General features: G+C 43.1%; 1 protein-coding gene across 1 annotated transcript in view; it reads left to right on the top strand.

Moving 5' to 3' along the window:
• Positions 1-1,423: 1,423 nt before the first annotated feature.
• The window catches only part of LOC310644068 (cation channel sperm-associated targeting subunit tau-like), a gene marked incomplete at its 3' end in the record, with an annotated part of 31,132 nt that continues 5,165 nt past the window's right edge, over positions 1,424-27,390 (top strand). Inside the window, exons 1-6 of the mRNA XM_083368832.1 lie at positions 1,424-2,271; positions 6,516-6,602; positions 7,554-7,605; positions 9,442-9,590; positions 11,754-11,876; positions 20,478-20,522. Coding sequence (XP_083224958.1) covers positions 1,972-2,271; positions 6,516-6,602; positions 7,554-7,605; positions 9,442-9,590; positions 11,754-11,876; positions 20,478-20,522 — 756 coding nt within the window. The 5' untranslated portion in view covers positions 1,424-1,971. The remainder of the gene's footprint in view (positions 2,272-6,515; positions 6,603-7,553; positions 7,606-9,441; positions 9,591-11,753; positions 11,877-20,477; positions 20,523-27,390) is intronic.

Raw genomic sequence — 27,390 nt, 5'->3', positions numbered from 1 at the left:
GCGGCAGTCAGCTTAATTGCCCCCAACAATCTGTATTGCCTTCACTGAAAAAGTTGGAATATATGCAGAAGTGTATCTTCCTTGAAAATAGTCCATGATGAACTGTATACCACAAACATCAACACAGGAAATGTTTTATGACATTGTCCTATGTCATAAACTTTTAATTTTTATTTCATAAAATATTTTGTAACATTTGCCAGATTTCAATTCTACAGTACTCATGGGTCCCAAATTTTGATCACATTCTGGAAGCTAGTCAATTTGAAATTTCTGGTTCAAAAACTGTACCCTGTGATGCACAATTCACCCAGTTAAAGATTACCAGAACAAGAGTTTTAGTAGTACATACATGAAGACTAGATTACAGCAGAAGCATAAAAACATTATAGACATTTTATAAAAAGTTATCCTTTCAATATTGTGCAGGTTAGAGTGTCTTAAAAGTTCAAATTCATTTAAAAGTGATACTATGAATTTTAAAAGGCATTCTTTAGGATTTTCAGGATTTTTAAAAAGGAATTTTCCATAATTTCCCCATTTTTTTGAAAGATATGTGTGCATATACAATATTAATTTTAGGACTTTTGTCAAGTTAGATTGCTTTTCTTCAATTATGGACAGACAGTATTATCTTTAAATATTGAAACCAACTATTCAGAGAGCATGCTAAAAGATAGCTCATTTTACATCCTAAAATAGGAATAAACAATCTATGGAATAGGGGACATAATGCAAAACGGCCTGGATTGTGCCATGGGTTTTTAAAAATATTTGAAGCATCTTGTAAGATTTACATTACCAAATATTTCCCTTTAATTTCCACCTTGGAATAGTAAGAAATCAGTATTGATTTTTGGCAGGTATAATTAGCTTCAAGTATCACAAAAAGAAAATTCAGAAGCCACAGGTTGAAGATTTAAGAAATAAATTTTGCTTATTCCACTAATTCAAGGGCATTCCATTCATTATACATGATCTCCATATAGAAACTTCTGAAAAATACTCCCACAAATGTTCTAAATTATAAACTAAATCAATCCAAAGTAACAAATATAAAAATATTTTTAATATACTGAATCGTACGTTATCCATGGGCTCATAATGCAATTCTTGCAATACACGACAGGTAAGGAAATGTCATGACACCATGCTTCACTATGATAAGTTGGTCTTAACCCGTTCTGCTTGAGCCTTAATGTGGTTAGTTAGATTGTGGTTTAGTATGCCATAAGAATGAGGCCAACCCTATAATAATAATAATAATAATAATAATAATAATAATAATAATAATAATAATAATAATAATAATAATAATAATAATAATTATTATTTTATTTATATACCGCCCTTCTCCCGAAGGACTCAGGGCGGTGAACAGGGCAAGTATATAAAAATACAAAAGTTAAAAAAGAATTAGACTGAGGGCATGAAGTCAAAAAACTTTAAAAGGCATTTGGCAGAATGATCGATCTATCTATCAGTAAATATCTATTAGCCATGAGCTTCCAATGAGTATCCAGTCTACTACTTGCAAAAGGGCAACTTAAAGGAAGGCTCCGATTTGGGGTTCTTGTTTATCAGGTTAACCACTATGGCGCTTTTCTGAGTGCAACACGAAATCCTAGTTTCAGTAAAATCTTACCAAGTTGCGGCTAGGTTATTTCCCAACACCAACAGGCGCGAAAGATCAACGTCTTCAGCCAGGGCAGGGGATGTGGGTTTTAATAACAACTCCGGGCGTCCGCCGCCGCCGCCGCCAAGCGATCCAAATTGTGACGACGCCTGAGCGGGAAAGGGGAGGGCAAGAAAGCCGAGAGCGAGGAGCAGGCGGCTCGCCAGAAATTCTCCGCCTCTCGCCCGAAGGCTCTCCCGGTGAGGCAGGAGATGTGAAAAGGACGCGGTCGGCAGCCTCCCGAGCAGCCGACGCCTGAGCCCGAGCCCCAGTCGCAAGCTCCAGCCGCTCTCGCCATGGCGGCGCCTGGGCGCCGCAAGATAAGCATTGGCGTGGAGCTGCCGCCGCTGCGTCCCAATGTCCCGTTGCCGCTGCTGGACTCGGCGGAGGAGGGGCCCTCTTCCACCAGTTCCTCACGCGTCCGCAGCACCACCAGCACCACCACCCGAGGCTCGACGGAAGGAGATTCGGGTATGTCGCACTTCTCGGTGTCGACCATCCTCGGCCTGCGCGGCATCAGCTCCTCCTCCTCCTCCCCCCTCGCCGCCTCCTCCACGGACAAGCTCAAAGGGGAGAAGGCTCGCTCCCTCCTCAAGGTGCGGTACTCAGCGCGGGGCTTCCCGGGTCGGGACTGACGTGCCAGGCCGAGGACTTGTCTCTTTTTGGCACCGGGTTTATTATCTTCGCTCGGCCTCCGAACGCAGTTGACCTTTTTAAAATATTAAAAAGTTTTTGAAAGGAAGATTAAAAACTAATGCAAACTGCTGTCGAGTAAGAAACGGGAAAAGAAATTGAAAGTGCAACAAAGGGGGAAAAAAGGTTTCCCACCTCTTCTTTATAACAGTTATGACTACAATTATAAGTTAATCTGTTTTCTTTAAGCTTGCCACTTCATTCTACAGGTAGTCGTCAACTTACCACCACAGTTGAGCCCCAAATTTCTGTTGCTAAGTGAAACATTTGTTAAGTGAATTTTGCCCCATTTTGCAACTTTTCTTGCCACAGTTGTTAAGTGAATCACTGTAGTTATTAAATTAGTAACATGGTTGTTAAGTGAATCTGGCTTCCCCATTGATTTTGCTTATCAAAAGGTTGCAAAGGGTGACCTTTTTGATGGTGTAATATTGGATCTAGACCAGGGGTCAGCAACCTGAAACAGTGAAAGAGCCACTCGGAACTGGTTCCCTCACAAAAGGAAAAACTGGGAGCCGCAAAAAATGTGTGCACATGTGTGTACATGCGCAGAACAGGGTTTGACAGAAGAGTGGAGCCAAGGTGAGATATGCACCTACCCTGCATATTTGAATTGATTGGTTGAACTTTTTTAATCCCTGTTTTTTGGACTACACATGGCAGAGGACTGGGAGCCGCAGGAGACGGCTGAAAGAGCCGCATGTGGCTCCGGAGCCGCAGGTTGCAGACCTGTGATCTAGACTGAAGAAGTTAATATAGATCACTGAATTACTAATGGATCTAGAAACATGTAAGCCGAGGACTACCTATAGTTGAACTTTCCCCCATTGGAGGGCTGATGAATGGGTGAGAATACAACTCCCAGGATTCCAGGCTGGGAGACACTGGAATTCTGGGAGCTGTAGTATTATCAAACTGCAGAGCATCATAGCGGAAAAGCCTGGGTTAGTGGAAAGGACAATTTTATGTGGTTTTTTAATCAGAATAAAGTAAGCTTTGTTTCATAGTTTTCTGCGAGATGCTTGGCTATGCATTGTTTCCTCATGCCTTTAGAGCAAGTGCACTCTATAGTGACGATTCAATAAGTAGAGGACCAAGTGAATTTCTAATTATGATCTTCCCAAAATTTTAGATTCCATGCAAAACCAGCTCCAGAATTCTATTCTGGATTAATTTTTTCTTGTAGCTGAAATGTAGACTCTAGAAGCACAGATGAATACTGTTGGAAAAAAAAGAGAATCCCCTTTCTCAGATTCTAATACAATTTAAATGTACACCAACATGCTTTTGCCTTCAGTAGGTAAGTTCAGTGCATTCTGGGTTACTGCTCACATACTTTTTATAAGATAAAATAAGTAAAAATTGAGCAGGTATGACCATATTCTAATCGCATCATCACAATATACATATCAAAAGAGAAACAGTCCCTATTCAAAGGGAGGGACTACCAATGTACAGCAAGGGCTGCCAGTGTACAGCATTTCCATTGTACAGTTGTCATTTCCCACACTCCAATTAAGGACTAACTAAAGAACACAAACCTGCTCCCTTCTTGCATTCAGCCAGCCTGCTTGAGAAGGTGAGAATAGGGCTGTGTTGAACGGAAGCAGAATTTCCACAGTCCAGCATTCCATCCTAGCTGAGACTTGGTTTTCCCTGAGCTAGAATGCTGGCTTCTATTATGAGGTAAACTTTCTTTCCCAGGATTTGACTGGTAGACACAAAATGTCTAATTCGCAGCTTTTCTAATTATGCACCTTGGATTACAAATGTGCCAAATTCTGGGATGACCCAGAAGTACCTTTTTAATTGTTTATTTGAACTGTTTTTATCTATCTCTATATCAGTGAGTACAGAAATGTTGTTTTTCTGAGGCTACATTTAATGTTCTATTCTCAGCATAAATGCCAGAACTGATTACATGCTATTGAATGAGCATTTCTTATTCATGGTCAGATTTTCTTGGGGTTTTTTTATTTGTAAGTGATATTCTTGTGTGGATCTGTTGGTTTAGATGTATTCATCCCTAGAATTAGAAACTCTAATTCAATTTGATTTATATTAAAGTCACTAATTTCTAGATAGTTAGCTTGAAGGTTAAGAGATTTATGAGAATTTATTCTTTTTATGTGTTATTATGATAGATTTAGTGGGGAGGAAAGTGTCCTTTATTTGGTTCCTTTACATTAATCTTTATTCATTCTTAGAGCACTTCCTGAAACTATTTAATTCATCTGATTGACCTATGTAATTTCTTTAGAACCGTTATTAAATAGCTTTTTTAATATATTGCAAGTGTAAATTGCCAACAATTTGCGTACAGATTAAGCATCTTAATAACATATACAAATTGCTCAGCACAACTTATTACCAATCATATATTTGCTTCTATCATGTAGTAGTATTCTCCATTGACAATACCTGATAGTTAAAGTGCAGGAATGTCACACAAAGCTGCATTTATTCTTAAAATGTACTTTAGTTTGGATGTTTGAGAAATGATGATGAAAACAGAAAAATAAACTACTGCATTTGGGCAATTTACAATCTGGAAAAAAGCTATGTTCCTTATGGCTCCCGTTTAAAACTCAGCTAAGTGAAAAGTATGGCAACGATTCTAGTTTTTCACCATCTCAGAAAGCATTAAAACTGGAATAGATATTTGAAAAACTATTAATCTCTCTCTCTCTCTCTCTCTCTCTCTCTCTCTCTCTCTCTCTCTCTCTCTCAATATATTAGAAGATAAGTCATCTAAGGAAAACTAGATTATACACAGAATATTCACTGGATATTCACTTAATGTAATTCTAATAGATATTATTCTACTGTTTACTGCAGAGGTCCCCAGCTTTTGGGCACCAGGGACCGGTTACGTGGAGGGAAGTTTTTCTGCGGACCGGAGGGGGCGTGGTTTTGTGTGCTGCTTGCATCCTGCATATGGGGCTTTGCTTGTTGGTGTGGCCTGTGGTTGCTGGCATGCCGTGGCCTGGTACCAGTCCATGGACTGGAGGTTGGGGACCCCTAGTTTACTGGGTTTTGCCAGCCATATATTTAGCTGTGTTCTTGCACTGATATTTCTTTCCTTTGTACGGTCTCATGCCTGAATTATATAGCTAATCATATTCCAATTTAAGCATGTAGCTAGATCGTCCAGCCTTAATTTGTTTATTCCTAAAACATTCAATTTAATGGACTTCCTTTTCCTATTTTCCTATTGCACTTCGATAAATTGAAGTATTCCTTAGTTCATACTTCTCACATTCCATATTCTGGTTGCACATCTTTTTTATCCTTTTTAAAGTGCAATAATTAAAAGGTTTCCAGTATTAGAACTGTAATTATTCCATATATTTGTATAGAGAATTATGAATTAGTACTTTTGGGGGAGTACTTTTTGGGGATGGCCTTGTGGTCCCTAACATGAAATTGATTCTTTTTCCTGCAGTATACTTGGCTGATATTTTAATTGCATTATCTACCAGGCCTATCTAAGATGACTTTGATTCACCTCAAACAAGAGCTATGCACCATGGATCTCATCCAATTCTTTTTGTTGAAACAAAGAGGCAGTGTGATTGGCCTCTATGAAGCAGGTTATTCCCAGCAGAACAAAATCCAGAAGTGTTATTCAAAGCACCTCTGGATTTTGTTCTGCTAGGAAGGCAATGAAGATTCTTTATGCTTTGCAGGGGTGTCAAACTGCTGGCCCGCAGGCTGGCCGCGTCACACGGAAGCCACACCCACCCCATTGCCGGCAATGGCAAAACAGTCCCGATACGTTGCACGACATCACTTGACATTGCGAGTTTGACATGTCTGCTTTAGAGGAATTAAGGAATCTTTTAATAATAATGTGCTGTTCCTGCAACAGCACGTACTGTAGCTTTCACACCTTGGTGACAGGAAGGCCAAAAGTACTGCACGTGTGATAAAATGTTTCATCAACGCAAACTGCCTTCTCTCTTTTGAGAATCACGTTCAGCATGAAAATCCAGATGCATAATGATGGACAAGCTGCAAGGAGTTTCCTTACAAGTCATGGCTTTTCAGCCTGATTTTTAGCACTTTTCCTTGTTACGTTTTGTTTTCAGGTTCTAATAACTATGATTTGTCCAGCTTACAGAGCCTAATTTACCTTTTTTCATAGATGTTGATGAAAAATCAGAAGATAAATGAAGAGTCAACAATTCACATGTCTGCTGACACCCATAATTTAATTCCTTGTGGTGACGTGGTATGTAATTAAAGCTTTGTTTCATTGTAATGTATTGCATTTTATTGCTAATCAGCTGCTTTAAGATTGCAAATATATTTTAATGACTAATGGGAGATGTCATTGTGAAACATCACATCTGTTGTAGAAACCTATTCTTGTCCTAAAAGTTTAAAACTTATATGCTAGAATTAATTACAAACATTGGTGGCCTGTGCATTGGATCTCAGCAACTGGCAGCACTTAGCTAATTTTGTTTGGGTTCAAAAAACCCAGTTTGGTTTATTGGTTAAGGCACCAGGCTAGAAGCCAGGAGACTAGTGAGTTCTGTAAAAAGTTCTGCAGAGTCAGGCCTCCCAATACCTGCATATGCGAATATCACAATTAGAAACCAATGTGTGAAGTCTAAAACATAACCCTGAAGGTGGCAGTGGCAAACCACTTCTGCAAAGTTGCCAAGAAAACTGCACAATGTGTCCAAAGCCCCAGGAATTGAGTCAACCCAAACAAGGCTGTATTGTTCCATATACTATCTTAGCATATCTGCCTATGATGGAGATATAATGTACTGCAGTCTTAGTATTCCCTTATGATCTGTATGTTCTGGTACAGCACGTCTTGAAATAAGGAAGGGGTTTCTGGCCATAAAAACTATTAAGCAGTGAATAGCTGGGCTCTTGAAGCTGTGAGGTTTTCAGGAAAACATTGGACACCTATTTGAGATAGTATGAGGATTCCTGCCCTCACAGAGGGTTGGACAAGGAGACTTCCAACCCTATGATTCTAAGTCAAAATATTCTAATATATGCTAAATAGGCTCAGACCATATGCTGGTATTTTGATAGTACAGTACTAACTACAGTAGCAATTTCTCAACTCAAAATGCTGACAGTTAAATACACTTTTCAGGTTTGTATGTGATTTTATAATGAAATGAATATAATGGTAATTAGATATTTACTATTTCAACAGGCAGGTTTGCTGGCAATTAATGTGAAACAGTGCAAAGATTTCACCTCCAAATGTATCTTTTTTCAGTTGCTTGTATAATAGCTGAATAACAACTACACTTTCTTAGAACTAGACGTGATGTGAGAAGTTCATGAATATGGTATCAATGTTGTTGTAGTTCTAGACACGTGGTGCAATAGAAGCAGCAGGATATATCTACCCGAAAGGCAATCAAGATTAGACTATAAATTATACATATCATTGTTGACAAGCTCACAACATTATAGTGAATACAGAATACATTTGAGGCATTTTTTTAAAAACAGCTTTGATAAATAGACATGTAGATAGTGTATTTTCCTGCAAAATTCAAGTTTTTCCCCGGTCTTCAAAAAATATTACATAGGCTCTTGTTTAATGTACTGTGAGAAATTTTATATCGAAATATATTTTATTCTTTATACTGTTTCTATCTTCCTTTAAAACACAATGAGCTAAGAATCAGCGTCTCCACTAGATAGTTGAGTCAAGCTGAAACTAAATTAATCAAATAAAAATAGCAAATGTGGGGGGGGGGGAAATCTTTTACTCAGACTTCCTCAAACCCCAAAATAAAAGACCCAGACCTAATCCATATATCTAAGGAGGTCTGTAAAGACAAATAATTAAATTATATCTCCCAGCAGAACTGCATTTTCACAAGAATAAACATCATAGATGACACATACCTACAGACATCCATGCACCTCAAGTGTCACCCTAAGAATCAACATGTAGACACTTCTACACCCAGGACAAGCTCTCTTATTTAAACTGCATCGCTGTACCCCAATTTTTTGCAGCTGCCCCAAAGGCAAACATTTTGCTTTTAGGAATAAATATTTCTTCTTTCCTCACAGCTATCTGGATCTAATTTTTATTTATTCTTGCGCAACTCCAGCTCAAGTTGGAACCCCAAATTATTCTTCTGACAGTACTTAAAAATAGTAGTAGTCCTGTTGCTTCCTTTCAAACATCAGTAGTTTAATTCCTTAATATACATTAAGTAACCCATGTTTTAGTTTTAAACTAGGTTTGTTGGTCATTAATCACAACCATGGCTGATTCCGATTGTGTTTTTTGTAGTTTCCTAGATTATTTAGCACCTTGTCAAAACTTCTTGTTAATCCAAAATGTGCAGGGCAACAAACCAGGAATTTACTTCATTCAGCTTTCTTATTTGAAAAGACTGACAATGGTTTGTTTAAGGCAGCAGACAATCAATGCAGACAATGAGAGATAGCAGCAAAGTATTAAAGTTTTCTATTTCTCTTTTCTGCCAAGGTAGATTTTTTCTCTGGATTTTCACAGACCAGATACACCACGACAGTCCTAGGTTTCTGGCTTGTTCAATAAACCATAGCTTAGTACTTAGTATGATCTGTGAATACAGCTATTGTTTAAACCAAATTTGGAAATACTCCTTACATGCTGCACCACATAACACTAGAAATCAGATTAAAACATCTATTTGTTTTCTTTTTAGACTGTATTCTACATTCCTGTAAGTCAGAATTTAATATATATATTTATTTATTTTATTAAATTTATATACCGCCCTATTCCCGTAGGACTCAGGGCGGTTTACAGGGAAAATTAAAAGCATAACATACAAAAATTAAAATCAGTTAAAACAATTAATTCAAGTCCCCGAAATTTAAAACTAAAACCCAATTAAAATTAAAACCCCTCAGTCTGGGCCAGACAGCTCGAAGAGCCAAGTTTTCAGGTCCTGTCATATATAGAAATCTAATTATCTAATCTAATTATAGCATGCTCTGAAATCTTCTAAGACTCTTGCGTAGTCATCTTGCTTTACTGTAATTTTCTGACCAGAAAGGTCTGCTTCCTTAACATTGAGCTCTCACAGTCAATGTTAAACGTGACACGTACTTATTGATTCGTATTAGTATTGATAAAATCATGAAATGCACAAACCCCCAAATGTACAGAGCACACTTCAGAACCAGGAAGATGAATACAATCTATTTTGGAGACGTGAGATATTTTTCTGTAAAGGTATGTTTGTTTATTCTTTTCTTGTATGTTTACATGTTTATTCTTTTTTATACAATTATCTTTTCCATCAGCCATAAAATACTTTATATGAAAATCTACATATAGCTTGGTAGCAAATCTGGTGACATGCATTTTTTCATAGTAAATGAAAATAATTAATAATTAATTAACCCATTAATTATTATTTGAACAGATTTTTTTCAATTGCTCCACTACAAATTTATGTTCCTGTAAATCGAAGGTGTTACTTTTTTCTTCTTCTTCTTTTTAAATGCTACTATAATAGGAAGACACCCTCATGCCCTGAATATGGGCATTACTAATTGCAATAACAACATGGAAATTGCAGTGTGATGACAAGATGTCAAATTGACCCTATTTGCACTCCAGTTTCATACACAAGTTCATCAGTCATAGATCGTACTTTGTCGCATCATAACATCTACAGTATTTGTCATTTTTTATCTCCTCCCCTCCCCCTTATACACTGGGTTTTAATTTGGACTAGCTTTGGCCAGTTTGGCTAATGGTAAGAACCTGGGAAGTATTGCAGAAATATCTAGTGAATATGAGACTGCCCAGTGATATAGTGATATTTCATTATAGAAATAAAGAAGAAATCAGATTGTGGGCAACTGTGAATCTATTCAGCTGGTCCAGATAATCCGTTCATCTAATTCATATCCTCAAACACAGGGAGGAATAATTAATGTTGCTAGGCAGTTTACTAAACAGGATTTCTATTGAATAATTACAGGAGGATCTTGGTGACTAGTATAGTGCTCTATTAAATACCTATATGAAAAAAATAACTTTGCCTTTAGCTAATACTGTGTTTCCCCCAAAATAAGATCAGGTCTTTTTTTGTCTCCAAGAGGTACCAGGTCTTATTTTGGGGGGATGTCTTACCTCTGGCACCGACAGCCCAGCTCAGCCTGTCCACTTCTTCTGGGGCTGAAGGAACAGCTTCATTCTGCAACTGCATTCCAGCTTGCACTTTTCAGTCACGTCTTTCCAGAAGGCCTATGCAGTCGAATACTGATTCAATCCATAGCTCAGTCCTCGGCTGCAGATGTCTTGCAGAACTGAGCTATGGATTGAATCTATAGCTTGGTTCTTGGCTGCACAAGCCTTCAGGACCGAGAAATGCAGGCCTGGCTGCAGAAAATGCCTCAGAAGAAGTGGGCCGGCGAGGAGAGGCCTGGCTGCAAGGTAAGTGAGTGCAGGGCACATAGGGCACATCCACACACCCCACCCCCACCTTAGCTTGATTTTTAAGTGTGTGCTTCACCCCAAAACCAGGGCTTATTTTTGGGTTAGGGCTTAAATTAGGCCCACCCCAAAAAATCAAGCTAGGGATTATTTTGGGGGTAGGCCTTACTTTCAGGGAAGGTAGTAAAGAATTATCTGAACCAGGGCTTTTTTTGTCATAGAACGCTCAGAACGGAGTTCCGGCACCTTTTTTGGATGGAACCTTGTATGGTAGGCAAGGCGGGTTGTATGACGTGTGAGTTCCGGCATTTTTCTTTTACAAAAAAAGCACTGAACTGAACAATACTGTAATACTATAATATGCTAGAACAATATATGAGTAGTATATAACTTTGCAGTGGTATTGACATTTTGACTGTGGATATTTATGACTATATAAGTCTTCCACAATTGAATCCCCCATTTTTTTCCTTTACGGTTGGCACCCACCAGCTTTTGCGAGAATGATATGCAGATTTTTATCCATTCTTCACCTTTACAGTTATGGAGTTCAAAAGCACAGCCCTACCTAATTCTTTAGCTCCTGCCTAGACAAAGTTGAACTAACTACTTGAGAACAGTCATCAATATTTCTCTACACCTGATAAACCAAAACTTACTCGAGTTGTGGACAACAGAATTTCTCCCAAATGCTGCACACCCTTTCTTCTTCCCCCTTTTTAGGGAGACTGGATTATGGAGAAAACAGTTCCCTGAAGTGTCACTGCACATTGCTTTTTTGATCAAAAACCAACAACCTATAACTAGAGAAAAGACAGAGGTTCTTAAAACTTTTTTTAAGTAGAAGCCCAAAGGGAGCTCCAAGAACAGGTGGTTGTCAATCAAATTATTGATGCATGTTTTCTTTTTGTTTTTTCATAGTAAATATGTTTGCTACATATTGATTTTCAGGTTCCAAAGCAGAAAAGTGATCCTAGGAATAGGATTGTTTTAGAGTTGGTGGGCTTTGAAGGTCCAAAAGACTTTCCAAGGCTGTTTGGGAATGTAACTATGCACCTTTATGAAGTTATTCAGGTAAGTTTAATATAAAAGCTGTTCCACATAATTATGCTGCAAGACAAAGCGTTGTAAAGCATATATTCTGTTAAGTGGTTTTGGAGAAATTAACTTGCAGTTGTTTTTTCATAATGACAGTTGATACAAGTACTATATAGTGCTTTTAATTGCATGTCATTTTTTAAACAATTTCCTACAAATCTCATATTTTTTCTGTCAAGTTTTAAAGCACAAGATTATTATTTTTTCCTTCAGTTTGGTTCAGACTTCCAACTTTTGATTAGGTCCATGTGATATAAACAATGGAGAATCTGCTATGCTTTTGCATTGCTAATTTTATAAGGATAGTAGAATCTATTTTATTTTCCCTTGTTTGATAAAATACCCAAACTATTGTGTAGTGGGTTCTCGGCCGCATGGCAATATGATGGACAAAAGGTTCGGCATGGCAGCTCTTTATTAGTGGGAGTACTGAACGGAACAATAGAGGTTACCGATGCCCCTTATATACCTGGCCAGGTATGCTCGCGGCCAATCCCTTTATTTGGTTTTCCCGCCGCGCGCTATCCAGCCAATCTCGACATAGTACAGCGCCACCTGATGGAGTCAGTGAGCCGCAGCTTTTGTTTCATTCATCCCCGTACATAACACCCCTTCCCCCATAATAACAAACAATAAACAATTTTTTCCTAAACACATATTTCACTAGTGATGATTAGACACGTCAAGACCTTCCTTACGTCCTTACATAGTCCTCCAAATAGGCAGGTGGCCTATGAACCCTGGGTGACCGTCTCAGGGGTTGCTCCCCTTCCTGGACAGCCTCGTTATAAATTGAGTCCTGGCTCTGGGGCTTAACAACCACATTGTCCTGGTGGGCCAGGGCCTGTTGTTCTTGTTGTTGTTCAGCCCTGCCCGAACTCTTTGGTATCAGTTCAGTGTCCGTGAGATCTTCCTCCATTCCAGAACCCATTGTTTTTGGTTGGGTGGGCCGGTCAACCTGTGACCTTTCAGGAGCCCGCTTCCTGATTTGGTCTATGTGTCGTCTGACCTGACGGCCCCCCTCCACCTCTACAATGTAAGACAAAGGCCCCATTCTATCAACCACCACCCCCTGAATCCACACATGTCCCAGCCCATAGTTTCTGACCCAAACCAGATTGCCAGTGTGTAGTTCCCTGGTGGGGAAGGGTTGTTTCGCCTCTGTGGCCACTCTGTCCGGGTGGAGTCTGTCCAACTTAGTGATGAGCCGTCTGCCCCAATGCAGTTCTGCAGGACTCTTACCAGTGGTTGTACACGGTGTGGTATGTTGTGCAAGAAGGAATTGGGCCAACCTTTGGTGCCAGTCTCCACTGATGATGCATCTTAATGCGTCCTTTGTCGTCCTCACCATACATTCTGTTTGCCCGTTGGATGACGGGTGGAAGGGTGCGGAGGTGACGTGTCTAATCAAGTTGGTCCTCGTGAAACCCTGGAAATCAGCAGATGTGAATTGCGGGCCATTATCTGAAACTATCACATCAGGCAGGCCATGCATAGCAAAGAATTCCCTGAGCACCTGGACCGTCTTGGCCGTGGTCATGCTAGTAACTGGTACTACCTCTAGCCATTTTGAGTAGCTGTCAACTACCACTAGGAAAATCTGACCTTGAAAAGGGCCCGCATCATCAACGTGTACTCTAGACCACGGTTTGTGTGTCACCTCCCACTTGTGTACCAGTGCGTACGGCTGTTCTGGCCTTGACCTTTGGTATGTGTAACATCCCGGTTCCTCTATAGCCTTATCAAGGCCAGGCCACCACAAGTAACTCCTGGCTAACACCTTCATCCTGACTATGCCAGGGTGTCCCTCATGCAGTGACTGTAAAACTCTATCCCTAAGTTTCTCAGGAATTATGACCGTGCTCCCCCACAATAGGCATCCCTTATAAGACAACTCATGCCTCCTCATTAAGAATGCCTGAAATTCTGGGCCTGGACTCTTCTCTTGCCACCCTGAAGCTACCCATGCCTGTACCCTGCTCATGACCTTGTCAGCTGTGGTACCAGCAGCAATGTCCTTAGCGTGGAGCGGACATTCTGGTAGATCCTGGATGGCCATTATCTGTTCAGCAGGTGCTGGATCCGGCTCTGCAGTGGCTACTGGTAACCTGCTTAATCCATCCGCATGGCCCATGTTCTTTCCTGGTTTGTGTACCAGTTTACACGAGTATGCAGATAGGAACATGGACCACCTCAGCATCCTGGGGGATAGGATTTGTGGGGTTTGTCTGTCAGTCGTGAACAACCCCAGCAGCGGCTTATGATCCATGAAAATAGTGAATTCCCTGCCATATAAGTAGTCATGAAATTTTTTGACTCCCGTCACTATTGCCAGAGCCTCCTTAATCTATTTGGGCATAGTTCCTCTCTGCCCTTGACAGTGTTCGGGAGTAATAAGCAATGGGTCTCTGCTCCCCGTTGTCCTCCATGTGACTTAGGACCGCAACCACTCCATAGGGGGATGCATCACATGCGATGCAGATGGGTTTGTTTTCTATAAAGTGTGTGATAGTTGAATTATAGGACAATAGGTCTTTTAGATTTTGGAAACTATGCTCGTGGACCTTGGTCCAATTCCATGGAGTTTTCTTGTCTAAGAGCCTGTGTAAAGGCTCAGCAATTGCTGCTTTGTGGGGCAAGAAAGCATGATAAAAATTAAGTAACCCCAGGAAAGCTTGCAATTCAGCTTTGTTTTTAGGAGTTGGAGCCATCTTAATTGCTCTTACCTTGGAATCAGTAGGGTGAATTCCTTTGGCATCAATTCTAAACCCCAGGAACTCAGTGGATGCCACTCCAATGCTGCATTTATCCTTTTTTAGTTTTAACCCTGCAGAGCGGAATCTGCTTAAAACAGCCTGCAGCCTGTCAGCCAGGACCTCTTCAGAATCTCCAGCAATAAGGACATCATCAAAGTAAGGGCATACTTCAGGTATGCCCTTCGGGAGTCCTCTCTATCACCTCCTGAAATATTCCAGGAGCTACAGAGACACCGAACTGCAAACGGTTAACTCTGAAGGCTCCTCTGTGTGTAACAATTGTCTGAGCGTCTGCCATTTCCCTGGTAACCGGGAGTTGCTGATACGCTTGTGCCAGATCGAGCTTGGCAAAGATGGCGCCGCCCTGGAGTGAGGAGAGGCCGTGCCTTACCGTCGGAACCGGGTAAGCGTGTGGATTCAGGGCCCGGTTCACCGTGGCCTTATAATCCGCACAAATTCTAACCTCCCCGTTAGCTTTAAGTGGGGTGAGTATTGGAGTCTCCCACTCTCCCCCTTCTACTGGTTCTAACACCCCCTGGTCCACTAATTTGTCCAATTCGCTCTCAATCTTGTGCTTGAGAGCGAAGGGGACTCTTCGTGCCTTAATTCTCATGGGAAGGACATTAGGGTTCAGCTTAAATTTAATGGGGGGCCCTGCATATTTACCAAGCTTGCCATCGAATACGTCTGCAAACGTTTTGCAGACGGATTCGAGGCTTTTGGACTGGGAAGTGTTATGGATCCCTGAGATCCCTATTCCCAGAGCCCCAAACCAATTCAGCCCTACTAAACTGGTTCTCCTGCCCTCGGCTACCAGGACGTCCAAGGGACCCTGGAACTCCTTGAACCCCACTAACATGGTGGCCTTTGCCCTGACCTTAATAGGGGCATGCTGGAAATTGGATAACTGAATGCTGGTGGGCTTCAATGGAGCCCACCGTTTGCTCTGGCTGCAAACTGCTTTATATGTCTCATAAGAAATTATGGAGACTGTGGACCTAGAGTTGAGTTCCATCTTGCAAGGTACACCTTGCAAGCAGACCTCTAATTTGATTTTTGGTGTTAGCAACTGGTGGATCTCTGTGTGAGACACGGTCTTCCTACTCTCGAAAAAATTGGTAGAGGTGAGCTGAGGGGACTCAGTACCTTTTGGCCACGCGTCCATCAATTGAAGTTCATACAGGCTGTCCCACGTGCGATTCCGGCAGACGGCTGCAATGTGCCCCATCTTGCTGCAGGACCGGCACTTTGCGGTTCGGAATTTGCAGGTCGCTCTCAGATGATTTCCTCTGCAACTGGCACACTTTTGGACGGTTTCTCTGCAGTTGCAGCCGGTACATTTGGTATATTTGTTGGCCATTGTGGGCTTCTACTGGCTTCCATTGTTGTCGCGCCGCGTGTGATGTCTTCCTTGCTTTTGAAGTATTGCATCAATCTCAGCCTCCTCCAACGCGCCCCTGCTTTTGCCGTTTGCAGCCTCTCCGGAATGAATGGAACCCGCTGGGCTGCTGGGTTGGGCTTGGTCACATTGACTGCTCCACTGGCGGCTTCGCTGGCCAAGATCTCATCCTGAGCATCTTGGAGTGCGATAGTCAGCCGGGCATACAGTCGCTGCTGCAGCCATTTGTCCTGAAGCCCACACACCATGCGATCTTGCAGCCTTTCTTCTAGGTTGCTAAATTTGCACAGGTGAGCGGCTTCCCGCAGGGCTGCGATAAATTCAGAAGCCGACTTACCTGGCCGTTGGCACCACTGCTCGAACTGATCTCGCCAAGCCAGTTCAGACATTCGCGGCTTAAAGTGGTTGTTCAACTTCTCTACGATGTCCTTGTATGACGCATTCTCGATCTCCATCGGCGTGCACAGGTTAACGGCCAGATCGTGGATCGCTGGGCCACTCAAACAGGTCAGGGCTGCTGCTTTTTGAGTGTTGTCGGTGATCCGGTTAGCCCGCAGGAACGCTTCTACCTGGCTCAGGTGTGAAGCCCATCTCTCAGGCTGACGGGTGTCGAACGGCGGAACCTGTCCGAATTGCGCCATGTTGTGTCCTGTTTCTCCGCTTTGACCGCAAGCGCTCGCTTGGCTGGCCGTAGATGGTTCGGGGAAAGATGCCTCTTTCCTCTGATCCTTAGTGACTTCATCTCCTCAGGAGAAACAGGATCCCACCTTCGTCACCACTATTGTGTAGTGGGTTCTCGGCCGCATGGCAATATGACGGACAAAAGGTTCAGCATGGCAGCTCTTTATTAGTGGGAGTACTGAACGGAACAATAGAGGTTACCGGTGCCCCTTATATACCTGGCCAGGTATGCTCGCAGGCAATCCCTTTATTTGGTTTTCCCGCCGTGCACTATCCAGCCAATCCCGACATAGTACAGTGCCACCTGATGGGAGTCAGTGAGCCGCAGCTTTTGTTTCATTCATCCCCGTACATAACACAAAGCATACTGATTTACTTTAAACACATCTCTTATTTAATTTAATTTAATTTAATAATATTTCTATACCGCCCTTCTCCCTGAGGACTCAGGGCGGTTCACAGGGCAAGAGTAAAATACAAAATACAAATATTAAAAGGAAATTAAATAATTGCCCAATTTTAAAACAATTGATATACAATTATAAAACCCCAAAGATAAAATTAAGAATACAAAAATAAAAAACCCCACCAATCCCCATCAGGCTAGGCGGCTTGTACAAACAAAAACGTCTTGAGATCGCGACGAAAGGAGTGAAGATCGGGCGCCATCCGGAGCTCTACCGGTAACTGATTCCATAGCTCCGGAGCGCCCACAGAGAAGGAGCTCCCCCTGGGGGCCACCAATCGACATTCTCTGATCGGTGGCACCCTGAGGAGGCCCTCTCTGTGGGAACGCACAGGGCGCAGGGAGCTTGATGCCGGCAGCAGGTGTTCCCTGAGGTACTCCGGCCCCCTGCCATGGAGGGCTTTGAACACCATTACTAGTACCTTGAATCTCACCCAGAAGGCAACTGGTAACCAATGCAGCTCACGGAGCAAAGGTGTAACGTGGGAGTATCGGGAGACTCCCAACACAACTCTCGCGGCTGCATTCTGTACCAGTTGGAGCTTCCGGGTGGTCCTCAAGGGCAGCCCCATGTAGAGAGCGTTGCAGTAGTCCAGACGAGAGGCCACGAGCGCATGAGTGCATTAGAGCCTATCTTTTTTGAGACTGCCAAATTTCTTTATATTACTACTAAAGTGATTGCGCCTCCAGCTTCATAAAATGGAAATTTTAGATTTAAGCCTTTCTTCTCTGTTTACATCTCTTAGGACTTAGGTCTAAACACAAATTTATAGGCATGTAGATTTAAAGGGAATTAGAATAACAATAGCCATTATTTTAATCTTGATAGTATTGGAGGAAACTTTTTTTTCTTATTTGGCTACCTGACAGCTCATATTTCAGTCCTGTGTTTCTGATTTTGACTGTTCTAACAACAGTCTGTTGGGTTGATTGTATACTGCTATGCTACCCAATGACTGAAATAAAGGTTTAGATCTGAATCTTTGACTTTTATTTGATTATGTATCCTTAAGTCAGTGTTGAATCACAGCAGCTAAATAGACTTTCTCTGGGACAATCTGCCCCCAATCTGCCCTTTCAGGTCTTCCAGTGGTGTGCTATCACCTGTTTTAACTGAGTTAAAACTCTTATTCCTTTTCCTTCTACCTTCCTGATAGATTTCTTAAGAAACTTAAATCTTCATATAATGTATCCAAAATATAATAATTTGAGCCTGGTTATTTGTACTTGGAGTGCAAACTCTGGATTGATTTGTAGTGTGATCTATTTGTTTTCTTGGCTATCAGTAGTATTCTCAGGAGTTTTCTGTTTCCTGAACAAGGTGATGCAGGCAACAGACCATAATCTACTAACCAAGTCAGGTTCACAAAGTTACAACTAAGCCAAGGCTATAGTTAAAGATGCTATACAGTACAGGTAACCTCAACTTACAACTCCAATAGGGATTGGAACACTGATCATTAGTCATGGTAATGATAAGTTGGGTCACCATGTGACTGGACCCAATTTCATGACCATTTTTATGATTGTCATGAGTCACTGTGGTTGTTAGGCAAATCAAATGGTCATTAAACAAAGCACATGGTTGTTAAGCAAATTCACCTTCCTCAGTGGACATATTTTACTGGAAATTGGCAAAAAAACATAACAAATCACAATCACATGACTGCATGACACTTCATCCAGTCTTAAATGTGAGCCAGTTACCTGGTGCCTAAATTGTGATATTACCAGAAAGCTTCTGCCAAGGTTCAGCTTTACTCATATTAGTGAAAAATAACTATTAATCTCCTAGTATTAGATTAACTATATTATTCTTCTAATTTCATTCAAATTCTGTATCTTTCTATAAACTGAGTTACTGTATGTGCCCATAGAAATTTTCCACAAAATTATCTCCAACTACCGTATTTAACTTTTCTAATAGTTCTAATTAAAACTTTACAATATGTATATTGTAGGAGAACATAACTAGCCAGTGTTTGCTTAAGTGCACCATTATACTCTCATAAATTCAGCTGTCTTTCAGTGATCCAAAGTTCCTTCTTTGCTTTTTACAGGATTAAGGTTAATTGGCTGTAGTAACTCTATTACTAGAAACGTTCAAAAAATTATTGTGTCAGTCTGTTCACCTTGAAGTCTCAAACAGCTGAGATTTCACTTTGCCTTTTTAAAGTTTGCCTGCTTCATAAGTTGATGTGGTACCACGTCTCATATTGTGATTTTTGGAGAAAAATGTACATGTAAGGATACTGCTGTTAAGGAAAACAAGCAAATTCTTTGTTAATCTTTTTAGTAATTTCTCATTACCATCCATCTTATACTGTAACTCACACCCCCTTGTAGGATGATAATATTGAAATTCCTACATAGTAAACCAATTTCCTACATACCTATGAAGGTGATTCAATCCATCTGTAAATAAACACAAGATATAGTAAATATTAAAGACCTGGCCTGTATTTTTGGAAGGCTTGTGAGGCTGTAAAACAATGCTACTTATTATTTACCTTTAGTAGCTTCAGAGTATTGTTGCTCACTAGCAAACTGTTTTGATTTCACCTCCTCCATGCCTGATTGGCTATCTTCCTCCACTATTTACTGATGTTGGGCTGAGCTTTTGTAGTATGGGCAACTGGAAGCCCCTTTCAAGGCCAACCATTAATTGCTAAAGAAGTTGGGCACAGTCTTATATTTTTACTACTTTATTCCCGATCTTCAGTCAGTGGCAAGTGACACTCTTTCAGACTTGGAAGTTATGTGGCTGGAAGATAATTAAAGACCTGTGTCACATGGGATAAGATAGTGGAGGAACTTTGCTATGTTCTCTTGAGTTTTTCCCCCAATGTTATTTATTTTTACTGGGCTGCTCATTCTGTAATAAGATTTTTAAAATGATTCTATAATGATAAGAACAAAAAAACTTAGTCCTGTAATAATAATAAACCAAATTAACATTCTACTACAGAAAGTATCCATTCCATTCTCAAGGCCTCAAAGCTTTTGTGTAATTAATACTAGTTCATAATTGACAAAACGCTAAGGATCAAAATCAAATCTGGTGTTTACTTATACCAGTTGGGTTAACACTTCCCATTAAGCTGCAACATGGTTTGATTCTGGTTTAACATGGTGGATGAATCCAATTTACTGTTGTAATTTCATGCATTTTCTAAACTCTTCTTTGAAATTTTAAAGCTGAATTGCTTTTATGAAATAAACAATATGTAACGACAGAAAAGTAACTTAAATTTTTGTTTTGCCCCCATATTTAGAAGCAATCCTTCACTGAAACATGCCCTATGAGGATTAGAAACATGGTGAGCCTTTTTTTAAAAAAATAATTTTAAAAGAACATTGAATTTACATGTAAACACTTCTCTTTTTATTGTTACCACATACAGTGGGACAAAAAAGAATTTAGTCGGCCACCAATTGTGCAAGTTCTCCCACTTAAAAAGATGAGAGGGGCCTGTAATTTTCATCATAGGTATACCTCAACTATGAGAGACAAAATGGGGGGAAAGAATCCAGGAAATCACATTGTAGGATTTCTAATGAATTTATTTGCAAATTATGGTGGAAAATAAATATTTGGTCAATAACAAAAGTTCATCTCAATACTTTGTTATATACCCTTTGTTGGCAATGACAGAGGTCAAACGTTTTCTGTAAGTCTTCACAAGGTTTGCACACACACTTGCTGGTATTTTGGCCCATTCCTCCATGTAGATCTCCTCTAGAGCAGTGATGTTTTGGGGCTCTCGCTGGGCAAAATGGACTTTCAACTCCCTCCAAAGGTTTTCTATGGGGTTGAGATCTGGAGACTGGCTAGGCCACTCCAGGACCTTGAAAAGCTTCTTACGAAGCCACTCCTTCGTTGCCCGGGCGGTGTGTTTGGGATCATTGTCATGCTGAAAGACCCAGCCACGTTTCATCTTCAATGCCCTTGCTGATGGAAGGTTTTCACTCAAAATCTCATGATACATGGCTTCATTCATTCTTTCCTTTACATGGATCAGTCGTCCTGGTCCCTTTGCAGAAAAACAGCCCCAAAGCATGATGTTTCCACCCCCATGCTTCACAGTAGGTATGGTGTTCTTTGGATGCAACTCAGCATTCTTTCTCCTCTAAACACGACGAATTGAGTTTTTACCAAAAAGTTCTACTTTGGTTTCATCTGACCATATGACATTCTCCCAATCCTGTTCTGGATCATCCAAATGCTCTCTAGCAAACTTCAGACGGGCTCAGACATGTACTGGCTTAAGCAGGGGGACATGTCTGGCACTGCAGGATTTGAGTCCCTGGCGGCATAGTGTGTTATTGATGGTAGCCTTTGTTACTTTGGTCCCAGCTCTCTTCAGGTCATTCACTAGGTCCCCCCGTGTGGTTCTGGGATTTTTGCTCACCGTTCTTGTGATCATTTTGACCCCACGGGGTGAGATCTTGCGTGGAGCCCCAGAACGAGGGAGATTATCAGTGGTCTTGTATGTCTTCCATTTTCTAATAATTGCTCCCACAGTTGATTTCTTCACACCAAGCTGTTTGCCTATTGCAAATTCAGTCTTCCCAGCATGGTGCAGGTCTACAATTTTGTTTCTGGTGTCCTTCGACAGCTCTTTGGTCTTGGCCATAGTGGAGTTTGGAGTGTGACTGTTTGAAGTTGTGGACTGGTGTCTTTTATACTGATAACAAGTTCAACCAGGTGCCATTCATACAGGTAACGAGTGGAGGACAGAGGAGCCTCTTAAAGAAGAAGTTACAGGTCTGTGAGAGCCAGAAATCTTGTTTGTTTGTAGGTGACCAAATACTTATTTTACTGAGGAATGTACGAATTAATTCATTAGAAATCCTACAATGTGATTTCCTGGATTCTTTCCCCCCATTTTGTCTCTCATAGTTGAGGTATACCTATGATGAAAATTACAGGCCTCTCTCATCTTTTTAAGTGGGAGAACTTGCACAATTGGTGGCTGACTAAATACTTTGTCCCACTGTACATGTACATTTTGTAAGCTCCATTTGTGTAGTTGACATAACAAAGGTTAGTTTATGAACTATAGTATATAAATCCACATAATAAATTCTCCGTGACTTTATGGGTTTTTACCCTAATCCATCTCGCTGACTGGTTTCGCCTATTGTCCTCTCCTTTCCTTTCCCCCTGGGCTGTGGAAGGTGCCGGGTGTATAACCACTGTGAGAGAGTGGTTAAGAGTTAAGAGCTCCATCTTTTCCGTCCTAGAGGTGAGAGCTCTAGGCGGTATCTCTCTCCCCGGCTGTATATCTCAGGCTGCTCCCCGGTTCTGACCGTTGTGAGAGAACGGGGATTGTCCCGGGGTTACCCTGCTCTAGTGGCAGAAGAGCTGGGTTTGCAGTCTGGATATTCCCCTTCCATTTTTAAGATCCTCCCCTTTTTATTTATTCGATCTGGGTCTGTTTTTGCTGTATTACCCAATTTTACCATGGCTTTGAGATACTCCAGCACGGTTTTACTCGCTCTCAGAGGTGCCCCCCCATCCTGGGAGCGACCCGCCTTACCTTTTAATTTACCTCTTGATGACGGGTCCGACTGTTGGGACCCTGAGAGATGGCCGGGCAGAAACAGGGGCCTAAGATATAAATTTAACAAGAGGCCCCTGATTACTTTTTTAGCTAAATTTTTTGTAGGGTTAGGGAGGGGGGAGGGTTGTGGTTGGTTGGAGAGAGGGGGCACTCTGCCAACTGCTGTTCAGACCAGGCCTAGTAGAGATCGTGTTGAGAGGGAGCCGGGGTCGGTCATCTCTGGAGCTCTGGAGCGGGTCGTGGGAATGCCAATTCCCACGACGATAGGGAATGGCTGCAGGTGTAAGATCAGAGGGCCGTATCAACCTCCGGGAGGGCCTCTCCGCTATCTCCAAGCGGTGAGGCGCTCCGACCCTCTGCCTTCGACCCAAGGCTCTGGGAGCGGGGATGTGCAGCCACCTGAGCTCCGACTAGTGTACCTAAATGCCAGGTCCGTTGCTAATAAGGCTCCCCTCGTCCGGGATTTAGTCGAGGGTGAGCAAGCGGACCTGGCTTGCATTACGGAAGCCTGGTTGGGCCCAGAGATCCTGGTGGGATCTCTGCCCACCAGGCTTCCGGGTGCTACACCGGCCTCGGACTCAGGGTAGGGGTGGGGGAGTGGCTGTAGTTATGAGGGAGACCTTATGTCCGCAGGAGGCCACCGTTCCTCAGATAGTCGGGTGTAAATCTCTCTTATTGAGGTTTGGTCCTAGGGCGCAGTTGGGCTTGCTGCTCGCGTACCTTTCGCCTAGTCGCGTAGCAGCAGCCCTGCCTGAGCTTCTCGATATCCTCTCAGGGCTGGTGATTGAGTTTCCTAAACTAATGGTTTTGGGAGACTTCAATCTACCATCCCTGGGAGGAGTATCTGAGTTAGCTCGGGAGTTCATGGCTTCCATGACGGCCATGGACCTGACGCAGGTAATTCATGGACCAACCCATGAGGGAGGCTACACCCTTGACTTGGTTTTCTTATCTGGTCGGTGGTTAGATGATCTTGGTGGGGGCTCCCCAATTGTTATGCCCCTGTCATGGACCGATCATCATCTCCTGCGGCTGGTCTTCCGTTTTGCCACCCCCCACTGTGGGGTTGTTGAGCCAACTAGATGGTTCCGCCCCAGGTGCTTAATGGACCCTGAGAGGTTTCAGGCAGCGCTGGGGGCCCCACCTGCCTCCCCAGCTCACAGCTCGGCGGATGCCTTAGTGGAGGCCTGGGAAAGGACGGCCACGGAGGCACTTGACCGAGTTGTACCCTTGCGGCCCCTGACCCGGCGCAGATCCCAATGGGCTCCATGGTTTTCCGCGGAGCTCCGGGAGATGAAGCGTCGGAGACGGGGCCTAGAGAGCGTCTGGAGGTCCACCCGATCTGAATCCGACCGATTGCGACTAAGAACCCATATTAGGTCTTATCTCGCTGCGATGAGGGTAGCGAGATCTAACTATTTCGCTGCCCTCATCGCGTCCACAGATAATCGCCCGGCCGCCCTGTTTAGGGTGACCCGCTCCCTCCTCAACCAGGAGGTCAGTGAGGATCCCTTGCAGGGGCGTGCCGAGGAATTTAGTCAACATCTGTCGGACAAAATCGCTCGGATTCGGACCGGTTTGGACTCCGACTGGGCAGTATCGGACGATCAGGACACGAGTGATCTTGTCGATGTCATCTGGGAGGAGTTCGATCCTGTGACTCCGGAGGAAGTGGACAGGATCATGGGGAGGCTGAGCTCCACCACATGTTTATTGGACCCGTGCCCTTCCTGGCTGGTTTATGCAGCCCGGGAGGGGACACGAAGCTGGTTCCAGGCGGTTATAGCTGCTTCTTTGAGTGAGGGCAGTTTTCCCGCCGCCTTGAAGGAGGCGGTGGTGAGACCTCTCCTCAAGAAGCCTACCTTGGATCCGGCTGTTTTGAATAACTTTCGTCCGGTCTCCAACCTTCGCTTCCTTGCGAAGGTTGTTGAGAGTGTGGTGGCGCATCAGCTCCCTCTGGTCCTGGATGAAGCGGATTATCTAGACCCGTACCAATCGGGCTTCAGGCCTGGGTACAGCACGGAGACGGCATTGGTCGCGCTGGTGAATGATCTCTGGAGGGCTCGGGACAGAGGATACTCCTCTGTTCTAGTCCTATTAGACCTCTCAGCGGCTTTCGATACCATCGACCATGGTATCTTGCTGCGACGTCTCAGGGGATTGGGAGTGGGAGGCACGGTTCTTCAGTGGTTCTCCTCCTATCTCCTGGGACGTTCGCAGTCGGTGTTGACGGGGGGCAGAGGTCGACCACGAGGCCTCTCGCTTGTGGAGTCCCTCAGGGGTCGGTCCTCTCGCCCCTTCTGTTCAACATCTACATGAAACCGCTGGGTGAGATCATTCGTGGTTTTGGAGTTGGGTATCATCAGTATGCTGATGATACCCAACTTTTCATTTCGACCCCAAACCACCCCAGTGATGCCCTCGACGTGATGTCCCGGTGCCTGGAGGCGGTCCGGGTCTGGATGGGGAGGAACAGGCTTCGTCTCAACCCTGACAAGACGGAGTGGCTGTGCGTACCGGCATCCCGGGATATTCAGGATATCCCACCCCTCATTATGGGGGGTGAGTCATTACCTCCTGTAGATAGGGCTCGCAACTTGGGAGTCCTCCTAGATTCACAGCTCTCTTTAGAAGATCATATTGTAGCTGTAACTAGGGGGGCGTTCGCCCAGGTTCGCCTGGTGCGCCAGTTGCGGCCCTATCTAGACCGGGATGCCTTGCGCACGGTCACTCATGCGCTCGTGACCTCTCGTCTTGATTACTGCAACGCTCTCTACATGGGGCTACCCTTGAAGACCACTCGGAGGCTCCAGCTGGCACAGAATGCAGCCGCGAGAGTTGTGTCGGGGGTCTCCCGATACTCCCAAATTACACCTTTGCTCCGCGAGCTGCATTGGTTGCCAGTTGTCTTCCGGGTGAGGTTCAAGGTGTTGGTAATGACCTACAAAGCCCTCCATGGCATGGGTCCAGAACACCTTGGGGAGCACCTGCAGCCGCCGTCAACTTCCCTCCGCCCAGTACGCTCCCACAGAGAGGGCCTCCTCAGGGTGCCGCCGGTCAAAGAATGCCGACTGGTGGCCCCCAGGGGGAGAGCGTTCTCTGTGGGTGCACCGGACTTATGGAACCATCTTCCGGTAGAGCTCCGGATGGCGCCCGACCTCCGCTCCTTCCGGCGCGACCTTAAAACCCATCTCTTTAAGGAAGCGGGCCTGGCCTGATGGGATGGGGCGGGTTTGTTATTATGACTTTAATTTTAAATTTGTACTATGGGCATTGTTTAATCATGTTTTAATAATTTTAACTTTTGTATCTGTCTTTTACATATTGCCCTGTTAACCGCCCTGAGTCTCTTGAGAGAAGGGCGGTATATAAATTAAATAAATAAATAAATAAATAAATAAATAAATAAATAAATTCAGGCCTATATCAACAGAAGATAGAAATTAGCATATTGTTGTCAAGAAATCTAGTTTATTTCAATCTAAGGAAATATTTCACTTTTTTCTTCCTTGTCTGCAAATGAAATTGGTATAAAATAGCAGATTTAAAAGCTTAGTATGAATTCTTATGCTTTCTTTAGTACAGATGTGTAGGACCTAATAGAAAGAGATTTTTTAATAAAGACTGATTTCAGACAATAGATAGGTAGATAGATATATATAGATATACTGTAGATATATAGATATCCCTAATAATTTAAAAAATACGAATCCCAGGCATATTTACGTCCGTTTACCAGAAAGGGCCACATACAGATAGGATGCTACATTATAAGAGTAATCACCCAGCAGCCCATAAGATCGCCTGCATCCAAACATTGTTTAAACGTATAGACACACACTGTAGCACAAGGGAAACCAAGGACAAGGAACGTGCTCATCTGTATTGAGTATGCAGGCGTAATGGCTACCCAGCAGTAGGCACCAGGTGCCCCATAGGACACAAAATGGCTTGGCGAATACAACTTGGATGAAGATTCCATACGTCAATGGAGTGTTGGAGGCGAGGGCCAGAGTATTGGCGCCACACAATATTAACATGGCACACTGGCCCAACCAGACACTCCATGCCAAGGTGATGCACCCCAAAGAGCAGCTACCTGAAGAAGAAAAGTCATCAGTGGTCTATAAAGTGAGGTGCAAGGACTGCCAATGTAGTTACATTGGAGAGACAGTCAAACAACTAAAGAGCAGAATCCACGAACATAGGCTGGCTGTCAAAAGGCAGGAGCAATACTCACAGGTATGGACACATATGATTGATAATGACCACTCCTTCGACTTTGCGGGGGCGCAGACCATTGCCCAAGACACCTCCAAAGGAGGCCGGCTGCTCAAGGAGGCCTGGTTGTTGGATAAATTTGCAATTAATCGCCACATAGAATTGCCTACCAAGCATTAAGGGCACATCAATAGCAACAAAAAAGTCTGCACACAGTAAGAAGGAGAGAAGCCAAGAGATCAAAGTTGGGTGGCCCAGACAATGGAAGAAAGATCTGAGGCACAACACTCCACCAAGGTTGGAGGTAAGAAGGCAAGAACAGGCAAGAAATAATCCTGTAACAACTCCCGATGATCGGAGGTGGATGGAGTGAGGGGAGAGAGGACAGCGGACACGCCAG

Source organism: Vipera ursinii (assembly GCF_947247035.1).
Source record: "Vipera ursinii genome assembly, chromosome: 1".
Taxonomy (NCBI): domain Eukaryota; kingdom Metazoa; phylum Chordata; class Lepidosauria; order Squamata; family Viperidae; genus Vipera; species Vipera ursinii.
Note: the sequence above shows the minus strand (reverse complement) of the source record. Positions and strands in the feature narration are given on the sequence as shown.